The sequence below is a fragment of the Mus caroli genome, chromosome 14 (genome assembly GCF_900094665.2).
Source record: "Mus caroli chromosome 14, CAROLI_EIJ_v1.1, whole genome shotgun sequence".
NCBI classification, from domain to species: domain Eukaryota; kingdom Metazoa; phylum Chordata; class Mammalia; order Rodentia; family Muridae; genus Mus; species Mus caroli.
The window spans coordinates 90,412,052-90,426,974 of NC_034583.1; the positions used below are offsets into that span (position 1 = coordinate 90,412,052).

A 14,923-nucleotide genomic window follows, 5' to 3' on the forward strand; every position below is an offset into this window, starting at 1 on the left:
AGAGAGACAGAGAGATGGAGGGGGAATGAGTATGAGAAAGAGGGGAGAGAAGGTCAGTACTGCTTAACAACTGAATTGTTAAGGAGGAATAAATGCATAATTCAGAATGAATGCAAAGGAGAAAAACAAATACACTCTCACTTCTGGAGAAACGTTTAAGAGGCCTAAACAAAGTCAGGAAAGTTCAGATGTTGAAAAGAATAAATCCAGAAGCTGGATAGAAAAAGATATCTGAAATGATCATAGTAGGAACTTTTTCTCCAACACAAAAAAGCAGATGGAAATATCCGACTGAGCTCCAAGAAAAACTAACCAGGGTGACTCCTAGGGATCCATACATCCTTCTTTACTAAACTCAAGGCAGAGGAAATATCCTGCAGGCGCTCACAGCAGCAATAGCCTTCCAAGAGGGAGGAATCAGAATGGCTCCACACTTGTGTGAGTAACACTCAGCGTTTAAAGGAAAAGGAAAATTGCCATGAGAATTCTAAGCAGGACCCAAGAATCTTGAAGCAAGGCAAAATACCCCCATAAATAAATAGAAATTTAAACAAGCAAGGGTATCGAAGCATAAGGTCTTACATAGGATGAGCTATTTGATATTGAAAAACCAAACAAAGGCATCACTAACAAAAATTGTGACCAACAGAATCTAAACTGAAACTACAGTTTTGAAAAGTTCTTAAGGAAGATGTAATCGTAATTGAGTTCCTTTATTATTAAGTCAGTCTGATCTGAGACCATGAAGTATTTGAAGATCCACTAAAACACAAAATAGTTCAGAGAATTGAGTTTTTTTTAACTTTTTTTAATTATTATTTAAACAAATTTTATTAGATATTTTCTTCATTTACAATTCAAATGCTAACCCAAAAGTCCCCTATACCCTCCCCCCAACCCTGCTCCCCAACCCACCCATTCCTCCTTCCTGGCCCTGGCACTCCCTGTACTGGGGCATATGATCTTTGCAAGACTAAGAACCTCTCCTCCCAATGATGGCCGATTAGGTCATCTTCTGCTACATATGCAGCTAGAGACTCGAGCTCAGGGGTACTGGTTAGATCATATTGCTGTTCCTCCTATAGGGTTGCAGATCCCTTTAGCTCCTTGGGTACTTTCTCCAGCTCCTCCATTGGGGACCTGTGTTCCATCCAATAGCTGACTGTGAGCATCCACTTCTGAGAATTGAGATTTTAGTGATTTTTTTTTTGAAAGGTGAATTCAGAGTGAAATCTAGTTGGCCAAGAAAAACATTATAGGAAATATTTTAATGGAGAAAATATAGGGGTGTGAAACCCAACTGGGTTAAATATTTGGTGCAGAATAATATCAAATAAGTGAATTATGACTTTTTCTTAGGAACAAGTAATATAATTTCTGCTAGCACTTAACTAATACGTTTACTAATCTCTCAACAATTCATTCAAAGGAAACCTTAAAATTTAAGAACGGATTTGCCATTAACTTTAATGTTTTCTTACTGTATATTTCTATTTCGACAGCAAACATAATGTTTCCATTTCTGAGACAGGTATGTACATCTAAACATCTAAACATCTAAAGCTCCAATCTACTACATAGTAAACATGTTGTAGTGCCTTGCACTACAAAGTGTCATCCTCAACGCGGGTAACCTCACCTGTGACCTTTGGGGTGAAGTTCTGAGATGTGGCCTGTCAGAAGATTTCACTGTTGCATAAACATCATGGAACAACTCATACACACACTAGATGGCGCTGCCTTTTGCAGGCTCAGAGAGTATGTTTCAGACACAAATTCTACAGCCTATGGCTCCTACTACCACAATGAACAAAACAGCACAAGATTAATTGAAGCACAAGAGACAGTGATGCAATCAGGAATCCTGTGAGCAGCAAAGATGGTATGAGAAGCAAGCCATACCTGAAGTCATTGTTCTCTAAAGTCATGATAAAGTTGAAAGGTCAGTAAGTATACAAACAAGCACTATTCGACTTACCGATATTATCAAGCCCATGCCCTATGGAAGTCAATAGAGGATATGAAATGACTGGCAGCACACTGGCCTGATGTGTGTTAGTCTCACCAGAAGGACAGAAGCAATGCGCCGGGATGTGACATTAGCACAGCATCGAGGCCTCTGCACTACATGCACGTTTTACTCTATGGTAATCTTGTATGATCACATCTTGTAGATGGGGATAGCACCTGCCTGAACTTCTCTCACCAAAGCTCTACCCACACTGTTGGAAGACGTTTTATATTTAACAGTGATTACTACTAAACTCAGCTTAAAAATACAGAAAAAGAAAAAACACATTTAGAGTGAGAAGCCAAGCAAAAGATTCTTAAGTTATTCTCTGAATTACTGAAAATAAAATAAAAGAAGATTACTGGGCTGAAATAGTAGTCCTTTTACAGATATTTGTCTCAAATATATATAAACCTAAAAATTACAACTGGATTTAAAACAATCAATGAATTCTGGCAGGTAAAATGGATCAGTGACTAAAGCATCTATCTCCAAGTATAATAACCTATGTTTGATTGTAGAAGGAGAAACAACTCTCATGCTTGTGAATATGCATCTGTGTCTATCTATTATATATCATGTATGTATATTATTATATCACATTATATCATACTTTCATGTAATATCATATATCATATATTAATATATCTCATATATAATTATATATATAATTTTTATCTTGATGTCTGTGAGGATTATTTTAATTCTCTCTAAAGCAAAACAGTTGAAGCTATTCGTCAGCCAATACTTTTGGAATCCCATTACTGGGAGTCTGGGGCAAGAGAATTGGCAGTTCAAAGACAACCAGCTACAGAATAAAGTCAAGAAGGACCAGCCTTGACTACACTGCAAACACTGTCTCAAGGAAAAACAAATACCAAAACAAAATAAAGCTTCAGAGACACTGAAAAAAACAATGAATGCAAAGGATACAAAATGAACCTCAGAGTGTAGCTCCCTAGGACCTCAAACATGACAAATGACTGTTCCATAATAGTCAAGGTAGACACCGAAAAGTCATCTTATTTCCCATTCCCTTTCATGCCGCCAGGGACACGATCACCACAGCTGTCAGCTCACTCTGCACAAACTTACATGAGACATAAAAATAAAGACTGAATTATATAAATAACAGTAAAAAAAATTGGATCCTGGCAGGTAAGATGGCTCAGTAAGTAATAGTTTCCTCTTTCATGTCTAATAATCTTTCACAATTACACCCCAAGCCTAGGGCCTACAATACTGAACTACTTGATAATATGCCCTCTGGTGCAATAGTGGTGTGAATGATCTAGAAGGAACCAACCACTCCAGACTGAATTTAAGGCCCACACATAGGAGAAAACACATACCTAGCACTATAAAAATGGTCAACAGACAACAGTTATGGAAGCTGCAGGTAGGTTATGGAACCTACCACTGATGTTTTTCCAAATAGACATGTAACTAAATTGTTTCTAAACAGTTATGTTCATGCACATAGACTAGTATAGAGCTCAGCCGTGGTCATAGGAGCTTCCTTTGCACAGTAGCTGACGGTAAAAGCAGAGATTCATAATTGGTCAAAGTGTTGATAAAAGAGGCGAGGTATGTGACCCCTTCACAAGCCTGGGGAACATGGTGGCAGAGACTGGAGGAGGACTGGGGTAGCAAAAGGGTGGGGAGGAGCAGGGGAGGGTTCTATCCTCTAGATATGGCAGGGCCACAGCAACCATAAACATTCCAGGAGCTGTGACTACCTCCAAAGGATGAGGTAGGGAGATGGGGTAAGGCAGACATGGCAGTGTGCAGGAGGAAAGGAATGGGAGGGAACAGGGAAGGATAACTAGGAAGAAAGGAAAGAACTGGAGGTAAGAGGGGGACCAATCAGGAGTAAGCATAGGCAGCAGATAAGTGGGTAGTGAGGGATGTGTGAGACCAGAGAATGCTTACACCATGCGGTAAATATTTCAAAGTAATTTTTAAAACTTAAACTAAAATTGAATTTTAAAAATGTAAAGGAAGACAATGTAATGAAACAAAGACTATCATTTCAACAAACGATGCTTTAAAATGTCAGAAGTAAATAGAGGGAAGAGTCACAAGTCAACAAGGAAAAGAGGGAGGGAGGAAGAAAGGGGGAAAGAGAGAGAGAGATGAAAGGGAAAGGAAAGGAAGAGAAGGAGAAAAGGAAGGGGCAGGGAGGAAGGAAATGGAAGAATGGAGAAGAGAAGGATGAAGAGGTGATGGAGGAAGGGAGGGATAGAAGGAGGGAGGGAAGGAGGCTGACATGGCAGAGTGGGAGGGGAAGGAGAAAGGGAGAAGGGCATAAATCTTCATTTATGGTATGCCTTTCACAAAAATTAACTCAATGTGGATCACAGACCCTGATATTAATTCAACCCCCCAAATGACTCCAAAAAACAGAATAAACATACAAATGAACAACAACAAAAAAAAAAAAAAAAAAAAAAAAAAAAAAAAAAAAAAACCAACCCTGAGAATTCTTTTCTAATCCTGGAAGCAACAGCTCTTCCATTTTCTTTGTTATTGTCCTTCTACCTCATATGTTCCAGGCATTATTTCCATGTCTATCAAATCAGTTACACAAAGCACCTATGCCTGCTTTTTCAACTACAAAGATTTATTCTTTTGATTGATAAAAGAAGGATTTTCAAAAGTATTGATCTTGTAGAAAACATATGACTTAACTTGGCTAGGATGAAGACTATATTCATCAAACAACACAGGTAATTATTTTATTCTTAAGGCAAGAATCGAAAGTTAATTTGTAATACCAGAACCTCTGAAAAAGTGAAGTGAGGGAAATCCAGGGACTGGTCAACTTAGGAAACAAAGGTTCTATGTAAAAGGAATGTCATCTTAGCCACAGAAGAAAACTGTCAACTACAACGTCCTGTACTTTAAACTTCAGGGTTCCAAAGGTCCCCGATGCCATTAAAACAGAGAGATTGCTCTGCAGAGAGCCTTTCTGCTGAGGCTTTTAAACTACCTCAGTTCCATAGATCCAAAGCCATTCTGGAAGCCAGTTTCTCAGCAAAAACCATGAGGGACTTTTGTCCAATAATTATCAACCATTGCCTTCATCAAAGTGAGAAATAAGCTGTTCTTGAATAGGAACGCAGATCAAACAAGAGGAGAAATTGAGTCTTACCCTTAGCTCCTCTGTAGAAGTCATGAAGGCTTTTCTTTATCTGTGACTATTTAGACTCTCTGGGCAACTGAATGGTTTAATTGCAGATGAAGCCATAGTTACTAGATATTTGAGCTGTCTTTAGCGTCTATGACAGCTGAGAGGCAAGAAAGGGCTGCAATCAACGCAAGTTAGTATCTCAGAGGCATGTCGGAGTATCTCTTTACTCTAGAACCAAGAGAGCTACAAACAGGAAGCTACCATCGAGTTCCTTTGAGAAAAGAAAATGTGCCTGCCATTGTGTCACTGAACTCCACCCCTCCCACACAGATAATTTTTTAGCAAACCACCTCTACTTTAACTTCTCTGTCGGAGGTTTTTCAGCCCCCAAACAACTTTCAGAAATAGTGTACAAATAATGTTACAAAATAGAGATTAGATATGTGCCTTTTGTTGTAACTCTCATGCAACCTTGGGCAAGTCCCACAGTATTCCAGAGACAGATAAAGCCAGTTACAGACAGAAACAACAACGCTGGACAGCAGCCAGAGTCTTTGATCTTCTCCCTTTCAGAACGACTGCATCACAGCATAGAAAGGAAGTCATCAATGTAAAAGGATAAACACTCCAGACTCAACAGGTAACATGTTTGCATCTTTCTATGTGCAGTGAAGGGTGAAGTCTATATATGACCTCTTAAATAATAGAATAGAGAAAGACCAAGTAGCCTGACTCCTAGAGATAACATAACTTCTGTTCAATGTTTCCTGAACTCCAGTGACTTTTGGAGAACTCAGGGACCATGAAAGGGACATAGCCTGGCAGACCCAGATGAGGTCACTGAAGATAACCCACATCTACTGACAATGCATCCAAGGTTGGTCATAAATGCTTGTAACCATCTGCCTTTGAGGCTACCACAGCAGCTGCTGAGTGGACTTCAGGAAGTTACCTCCATCTTCCTGCTGAAGTACCAACTGCAAGTAAGCATTGTTCTTCAGATGCTAAGGCAGGGATGATGTGCAGAACTAGTGGATGAAGTGATGGGTTTGTCACGAGGTATCAGGATTCCAAATGGATGTAAGAAAAGTCTCCCAGCAGCCCCTGGAATTCCCTTCTTGAACCTGAGCACACAATGGCCAGTGGAAAAACAAACTGGCTTGCAGCAAGAGCATTCACAGTGCCCTTCAGTGGTTATCAATGCATGCCACATGAGGAAATGGCTTTCAACAAGGTTTGAGCATCAAACTCCAGACATGGCCCTTGCAACTGTTGCCTTTTTATTTATAGGATCCATACACTGTTATCTTTAATGAATTGATTCTGCAAAAATAGAGGTTTGAATGTGACCCAAACTCCTCCTCACAGACTGTGCATCTCATAGACATTTAATCTGCTTGGAAGGGACAAATTTTTAAAGCTAGAAAGAACTTTCTTCCCACTTTTATAATACTTATTTATATTGCCCTTAAATAAAAAAATCTTTAAGATCTGAAGGCTCTCACTAATCTAGATGAGGCCCTACCCCCCAAATACCTGTTATCTCCCATGGACAGCTGCTGAGCCAAGGGTTAATGGAACTTCACTCACAGGTCCTGAGTGATTTATAGGTTGTCTCAGGACAGATAACTGGTGTATTACCAAGAAACGTACAACAGCAGTCATACAAGAAACTAGAATCTGAATCTATCCTGTATGCCACAACATATGGGAAGAAAGAACACTGCTCATCTGCTGTGAAAACTCAAAAAATAGAGTTATGGCTACCCAAGACTAGAAGACAATGAGACATTAAGATTTTTTTTAATTCCTTTTTTACTGCATATTCCTTTAAGTTTCTCAAAAATACAAAATTAGGTATGTTTTTTATAATGTGAAATGTGAAGTGTATCAATGACTTCAATTAGATAAGTCAAAATGATTTAAATGATTTTTTTACTCCAGTTACAGGGTCCACCCCTCCCCCAATTTTCACTCTAAATGTCTTACAACTGGCACAAACCACTTTAGGTTTGTGAACATTAGTGCAAAAAGGAAATAGAATTTTCCCCAAAATGTCAAACACACATAGAAGTGGTGACATGTGAGCTAGGTACTGTGGCCCATGCCTCTAAGTTCAGCCATTGTGTGGCATGGGTAAGAAAGAGACAACATCAGGTCCATCCCAGCTCTAAGATCCTGACTCCAAAATAAATGTGATCTACACCTGCAGGCTCAGGCAAGAATGCCCTTTATAACCTGATGTTGGAAGGACGACCAGGTTCCCTGAAAAGGGAAGGTCCCAGTTGTTGAACAGTCAGTCCACCATCGTGGGGTGCTCATGGAAAATAACAATGCAGGCAGAGACAGGACACTAGCATTTGAATTGTAGAAGAAGGTGGCTGTATATCACTTAAGTGAGTTCAAAGCCATCCCAGTGATCATTTCCGTGGAGGTGAGATTGAGAAAGAGAGCCAGGAGGATGCCACAATTGAGAATGAGCCCAGAACAGATAGCTGAGAAAATGGAGAATGAGGTGCACAGAATGTGGGCTATCTCAGACGCTGTAAGGAAATGAATTCAGCTATGCAGTTTTAAGAAAGAAACCTTTCTGAAAGGACCCTGATATAGCTGTCTCGTGTGAGGCTATGCTGGGGCCTAGCAAATTCAGAAGTGGATGCTCACAGTCAGCTATTGGATGGATCACAGGGCCCCCAATGGAGGAGCTAGAGAGAGTACCCAAGGAACTAAAGGGATCTGCAACCCTATAGGTGGAACAACATTATGAACTAACCAGTACCCCTGAGCTCTTGACTCTAGCTGCATATGTATCAGAAGATGTCCTAGTTGGCCCCTTGGTCTTGCAAACTTTATATGCCTCAGTACAGGGGAACGCCAGGGCCAAGAAGTGGGAGTGGGTGGGTAGGGGAGTGGGGGTGGAGGGTCTGGGGGACTTTTGGGATAGCATTTGAAATGTAAATGAAGAAAATACCTAATTAAAAAATAAATTAAAAAAAAAAAAGAAAAGAAGAAAGAAACCTTGCCAGTGTCCTAATATAGTCCCATGAGACCATTTGGAGATCTGACTACCATAATACCAAGATAACCAATTTGTGCTCTTTTTAAACCAGCCTGTGGTAGCACCATGCCACAGAAAACAACTCTTAGAGAAAATCTGTTTGGCGTTAACTTGACTGCACATGCAGGTGAGGCAGCCTGGTGAAGGTTACTAACTAACTGGCTCTTAGGGAATATGTATGAGCCCGACTTCCACTAGGCTGGACAGCACACCGAAATGCTTAACTAACACTAAGTTGAAGGATTGGACCCAATGCTTGAGTTCACTGTTACCTGTGTTTTGTTAGCAAAATTATCTTTAAGGGAATAATAGCATCCTTGGCTGGCGTCAGCTTGCATAAAGAAAACTACTTAAGTTGCCATCATCCTAGCACTCAGGGGCCAGAGGGAGAAAGAGCCCAAATTTGAAACCTGCTTGGGCTCAACAGTGAGATTCTGTCTAAAAACTAAAGCAACAATAATGTATAACTGTCAATCACATCAAACCAATTAGATGCCTACGTCAGTCATGTGTCCATTGCCTATAGGATTACTCAAGCCTAAGGTCTGCCTGAGTGATACCGTGGGTCCCAATTTCAATGCCCACCTTCCCTTCAAAGAAATGCTCATCCAAAGACATTAACTTTAAATATACATCTTTTGTAATCTTTTGCTCTATAAGTACAACAGTCTTCTTAAACTAAGGCTGCTTAATTGAAATGCTAGATGTAACAAAAAGTCCGTATAATTTTTGTAAATAGCCTTGCAATACATATAAACTATATTGGTCAGATACACATGATGGCATGAAGATTATGAACCTCTATAATCAAATGCAAAGAACACGAGAGGCAGAAGAAGAAGTGAGGGAGAGATGTTCTTTGAAAGATGCTGTCTGCTCTACTGAATGCCATCTTTAAGCAAGACATGTGGCCTTGATTCTAACAGATAGATCTGCACTGCAGCTGACATAGTGTCGAGGTACTTTCCAGACGCAAGCACTACTCTCAGTCTTAACTATAGAAACCTCTCTTTGCAGTGAAAGGTGGGTTAATGCAGACCCATGCCTGCTTAAGAAGCAGGAGTTAGTGAGTGCTTAGTCCTAAACAGGAGGTTTATATCTACAGTTCGGAGAACAGTGTAGAATGGAGGGTACAGAAAGAAGGTCAGGCAGAAAGATTGGATAAGGACTGCAAAATGTCATCTCCGGAGGAAGATACATCTACAGCAATCATGAACTCATAGACCCTGTGTTGGTTTGAATGCAAAAGACCCCTACAAGGGAGTGGCACCATTAGGAGGTGTGGCCCTGTTGGAATAGAAGTGATCTTGTTGAAGGAAATGTGTCACTGGAGATGGGCTTTGAAGTTTCAGATGTTCAGATATTCAAGCCAGGCCCAGGCTCACAGTCTCTTCCTGATGCCTGAGGATCTGGACATAGAACTCTCAGTTTCTTCTCCGGGTCTGCATTCATGCCACCATACTTCATCCCATGATGGTAATGGACTTAAACTTCTGAGTGTATAAGCCAACCCCAATTAAATATTTTCCTTTGTAAGTGTTGGTGTGCCCAGGTGGTTCTTATGTATGCCTTAAGTACCAGCAGCAAGGGAAGCAAGTAGACTTCGGGGCTAGCCTGTTCTACAGAGTGAATTCCAGGACAGCCAAATCGACATAGTGAGATCTTGTCGCAAAACAAACAGAATAACAAAAACAAAGAGTTTCTGGAGTCATAGTGCCTGAATGGCCCCAGGGAAGGCCACAGGAAAAGGCTGGAAAGCCATACATGTAAGAAATAATCTATACAGTTACTGAGTTCCTAGGATAGGAACAGGACTCAGACATCCTGGCCAGGAATTAAAACACAAAAATCTGAAGTGGGGAGGTAGGCTTCTTCTGTATTTCACCCTCTCCCACATGCTCTGCCCTGCAAGCTACAAGACTCCTGAGGGTAATTTCAGCCCTGAGGCTGTTTGGTAGTTAGAAGCTAAATCACCCACCCACCTTTATGAGTCTCTGACTAGTGATACAAAGGGTAACCTCGCTCAGTAGCAACTCAGGGCTCTGTAGGTTCTTAGCTTGATCTTCAATGGCCTTTCTACTTTTATTTTTGTTTTCTTTCATAAATTTTTATGGGATCATATATATCCCAGGCTAGCCTCAAACGTGCTGTGTTGCTTTGAATTTCTGATTTTATTGTCTACCTCTGCAGTGCTGAGAGGCCAGACAAATGTCATGTCTGTTTCATGGAGTGTGGGGTCAAACTCAGGGACTCGTGCATGCTAGGCAAGAACTTTATTAACTGAGCAAAGTAACCCCACCCTGCAAAAATAAATCTCAGAAAATACATATCAACTGGTACTAGTTCTACTTCACAGAAGATATTATAGGAGAAATCCTAGATCACGTGAGAGAACAGTAGAGCCAAGGTTTGCCTTTTTCTGATTCTACTTAGGCGGAACAGGTAGCTATCCTGAAGGGAGTTAGCACAGCCCAGATTCAGGGGCCTAGTTCATTCTCAACCCCCGTGGCTTTCTAAAAGCATCTAGAGCTACTGAGTTCAAGATGGAAGAAACCCTGGATTCCACCGTCCTTTGTATTATTTGAAGATCAAGCAAGGGGACAGGATGAAAAGGATATTAGCCACACTGTACATTTCCATCGTGGTAAGCAAACTCTTTGGTATGCACTGAGAGAAGAAAAACTAACTACTGCCGTCTTGCTATCCACATGCTAGGACTCCACCGTACCCAGTGCTGATGCTGGGTAATTTAAACAGCTGTGGATCACGTGGAGACATTTTAACTTCGACTCTGATAAGCTAGAATAATATGTATGCAAGTCTGTGATTTAAGCATCTGCTCTAAGCCAGCTGCTGAGAAGCACCAAGCAAACATGACATCCTGAAATATCAGAGACTAGGAGCCACATTCACAGAAGCCACCATGTTCACTGCAGGGATAACTTCAGAACCACATCATGAGTAAACACCAGTCTGCTAACAGTATCTGTGAGCAGGACACAGTGGATGATTGGAAGCTTTAGAAATTTTTTTGGATGTTTTCTAATGACTCATGGTAGAGGGAAGAACTCAAGTGCAATGAAGTTGCATATAGAAAAGGATTTAATGGGGATGTATATTTTTAATGAGAAGGCAGACGTAAAACAATTCAGAAAGTGTGATTTCTGGACACAACAGCCACTGTACAAATCCCAGGCAGGCTATTTGTGTTTTAGACCTGAGGCCGAGAGGCACAGCATGATATTCTGTGGCTCTTGGCAAGGCTTTATTACCACTGGCAAACTGAACGTGTACAAAAGTACTAGAGAAGCCGTATTCAAATCCTTTTCAAGTATGCAGATGGCAGAAATGCTTCTTCAAGTGATATTTAGAAAAATTAGACTTAACATTGGCCTTGTCAATACATTTAAAATGAAATGAAATAAAATAAAATAAAATAAAATAAAATAAAATAAAATAAAATAAAATAAAATAAAATTTCTCTATGAATCAAATGCTGGTAAAGTGGCCACAGCTTTCCAATGAGAGTAAAAGCAAGTGCCAACATGCTCTCTATCCACAGAAAACAATGACTAAAAGGATGGTTGAAAAATCATTATTAAAAATACACCAAAAACTACAGCTGTGGATAACTTTGAACTCTGCTCTTCCTGCCTCCTTATCCTAGCCACTGGTTACAGCAGGATCGGGAATACTAGATCAAATTCAGAACCTCATGCATCATAACTGAGCACGCTACCAACAGCGCTTTATTTAGGCCAGGACCAAAAGAGTGAAAATGAAAAAAAAATAATAATCAAAAACTCACTGCTCCTTCCCTCCACAAAGACTCTGGAACTCGTGACTAATGAGCAACAAGGTGTGGTCATCTGGAAAGACTCTCCTCCCGCATATTACAGTCAGTTCTCCTCATTCCACCCTCAGGGCTAGCGCTGACAGCAGATTGGCTCTGTCATCATCCTGAGTTGACGACATAAAATCAGAAACAAGGACACTGCCAAAACTTACAAATCCACAAAGCTAAACTCTGATCCACTCAAAACACAAAGGAGGAGGAGGAGGAGGAGGAAGAAGAGGGAGAGGAAGAGGAAGAGGACAAGTAGTCAGGGACATAGTCAAGGTGAAGAAACAAAACAGAAATTTCCCTAGCTTTATCCCACCAGTCTCAAGGAATAATTTTTAACATTAGCATGGAAAAAGTATTATTAATGATGTGCTAGACTCATCTCATCACTAGCTCATAAAAGGCAACTGTTAAATTTTAAGGAATCTTGTAACCCAGATGGTAAACTACTAAAGCCAACCACACTGGGAGTATTTACACAATGAAAATTGATGGGGGAAAAAAAAAGAAAGAAGGAAAGAAAAAAAAAAGGCCACACCACTTTCCTTTCACAGAAAGCCAGTAGACAAGAATATCAGGAGACACATGGGCACTCGTATTCACCAGCAATCAAATGGGCCCACAGCAGCAATAATGAGGATATGAAGGAGAATATGGTCAATCTCCCTATGATTTTCTTGGCTACCATCACTGACTCCTTAAGTCCTCTCTGAAACCTTTGCAGACATAATAGTAGAAAGGAAGAGAAAACTTCACAGAGAGGCCGGAAGAATGCCAAGCTAAAGAGGAATGTCTAACATGGAACATCATTTCTGCAAACCTGGGAGAAAGGGCTGCCAAAGAAGGCAACCTGTGACATCAATTTCTTTGCAAAGAGTAAACACGCTGGAAGGAGAAGAGCAATGAATTGTGGGTATTATGCAGCCACATTAGGAGCTTTGAGCCAGAAAGCTCTGTGCTGGCTCTGCAGATTCTTTAAAACTACACAAGATGACGATTATATAATGCATTCTAATTTTCTTCTTACTATGCTGAGTTTTTATAACTAGTAGGAAGTACTTGAAGAGCTCATATAACTACCACAAACAAAAGGTTAAGCACTAGACTACCCTTGAAATTCACAGATTTTTGACCTTCTTTCAGTTAGGTTCCATCTGTATTTAGGAAATCAAAGACATCTTTGTCTTTGTCCAGTCATGGATCAGGTTTATAGCATGCTTATAGGAGGTTTTGCAATAAATAAAATTTGGCTCTTTTTTTTTCTTTTCTTTTTTGTTTGGTTTTTGTTTGTTTGGTTGGTTGGTTGGTTTTCTTTTGTTGTTGTTGTTTTGTTTTGTTTTGTTTTTGCTTAGTGATCTGTCATTTTAAAATTTCTATCGTTTTTGATGTTCATCTAAAATTCGATTCTTACAATGCAAGTTTCATAGCTGCAGATTTAGTTCAGTTGCTTTACAGCTGGCCTGACATGCAGAAAGCTTTGAGTTCAAGCCCTAGCACCAAATGAACTCAACGCAGTGGCAGATTCCTGTAACCTCAGCACCAGAGAGACACAGGATGCCAAGCTGAAGGTCATGCTCGGTGCACAGTAAGCATGAGGCCAGCCTGGGACACATGAGGCATAGCACCAAATAAATGAACAAACAAACAAATAAGTAAATAAATAAAAATTACATCTGAAAAATAATGATAGTACACTTGTATAAAGAGCAAAAGACATACCCTGTTTTTAAATATCTGCAAATATCTGTAGGTTTAAAGGGACAGAAAGAACAATGATGCTCATATATGGTGACTGTTAAACTGAATGACTGCTGTCTCATTCAGGCAAAGAAATGCTCTTAGGGATGCACAGTGTCCCACTCAAGAGAATAGTGACACTTCTGGTGCAGACACAGTGAGTAACCAACCTTTATGGTTTTCCTCTTCATATGGATATTCATTCATCCATTTGTTTCTAGAGTCACATTGATCCTGCAAAGGAAGCATAGTAAAAGCTATTGTGAGAGTAAGTTCTATAGGACAACATTCCTTATTGGGAAAAGGGGGGAAGCCACATGAAGATGGAGGCAATGGAGGAAGCTGCATTAGCTGTGACAGTCTGACCATACCCTCGGCAAGAGATAGTCAAATCCTAGATGGAGATGAAGGAAGGAAATATAAAACGACGCAGCATGGGGAGGGGTGTGGGCTGAGGAGAAATGGCCAAGGCTGAGTTAGGTGTGAATTCACTATATGTGAAGAACTCACAGATATTTATGCTAGTGCCTCAAATTCATTATTCACAGTAACATAAGACATTTTAAAGAAATGTTATTTTTTTTGAAAAACTAATCACTTTCCCTTTCTAAGTGACACACATGGAGAGAATAATTAATATGGCTGCATTGGGAATCAACAGATTAGCCAATAATCAAATTCACTTTTAAACATAAAATTGAAGCATGTCACAAACCAGTCAGAATGACTAAGATCAAAGACTAAGGTGACAGCAGATGCTGGCAAGGATGTGGAGAAAGAGGAACATTCCTCCATTGTTGGTGGGATTGCAAACTTGTACAACCACTCTGGAAATCAGTCTGGCGGTTCCTCAGAAAACTGGACATAGTACTACCGGAGGATTCCGCAATACCTCTCCTGGGCATATACCCAGAAGATGCTCCAACTTGAAATAAGGACACATGCTCCACTATGTTCATAGCAGCCTTATTTATAATAGCCAGAATCGGGATAGAAACCAGATGTCCCTCAACAGAGAGAGGAATGGATACAGAAAATGTGGTACATTTACACAATGGAATACTACTCAGCTATTAAAAACAATGAATTTATGAAATTCTTAGACAAATGGATGAATCTGGAGGATATCATCCTAAGTGA

The 14,923-nt window shown here is 40.1% G+C and overlaps 1 protein-coding gene across 9 annotated transcripts in view; it reads right to left on the minus strand.

Annotated features, from left to right (window-relative positions):
* Klf12 (Kruppel like factor 12) overlaps positions 1–14,923 on the minus strand; it is a 411,764-nt gene that overhangs the window by 257,142 nt on the left and 139,699 nt on the right. For 6 of the 9 annotated variants that reach the window (XM_021182110.2, XM_029469155.1, XM_029469156.1 and 3 more), the window contains exon 2: positions 13,954–14,017. The exons of 2 other annotated variants lie outside the window; for them this stretch is intronic. In XM_021182110.2, the coding sequence (XP_021037769.1) occupies positions 13,954–13,986 (33 nt within the window). In that variant the 5' untranslated portion in view covers positions 13,987–14,017. Of the gene's footprint in view, positions 1–12,010; positions 12,325–13,953; positions 14,018–14,923 lie in introns of those variants that run through there. One more of the 9 variants, XM_029469159.1, reaches the window with a different exon arrangement.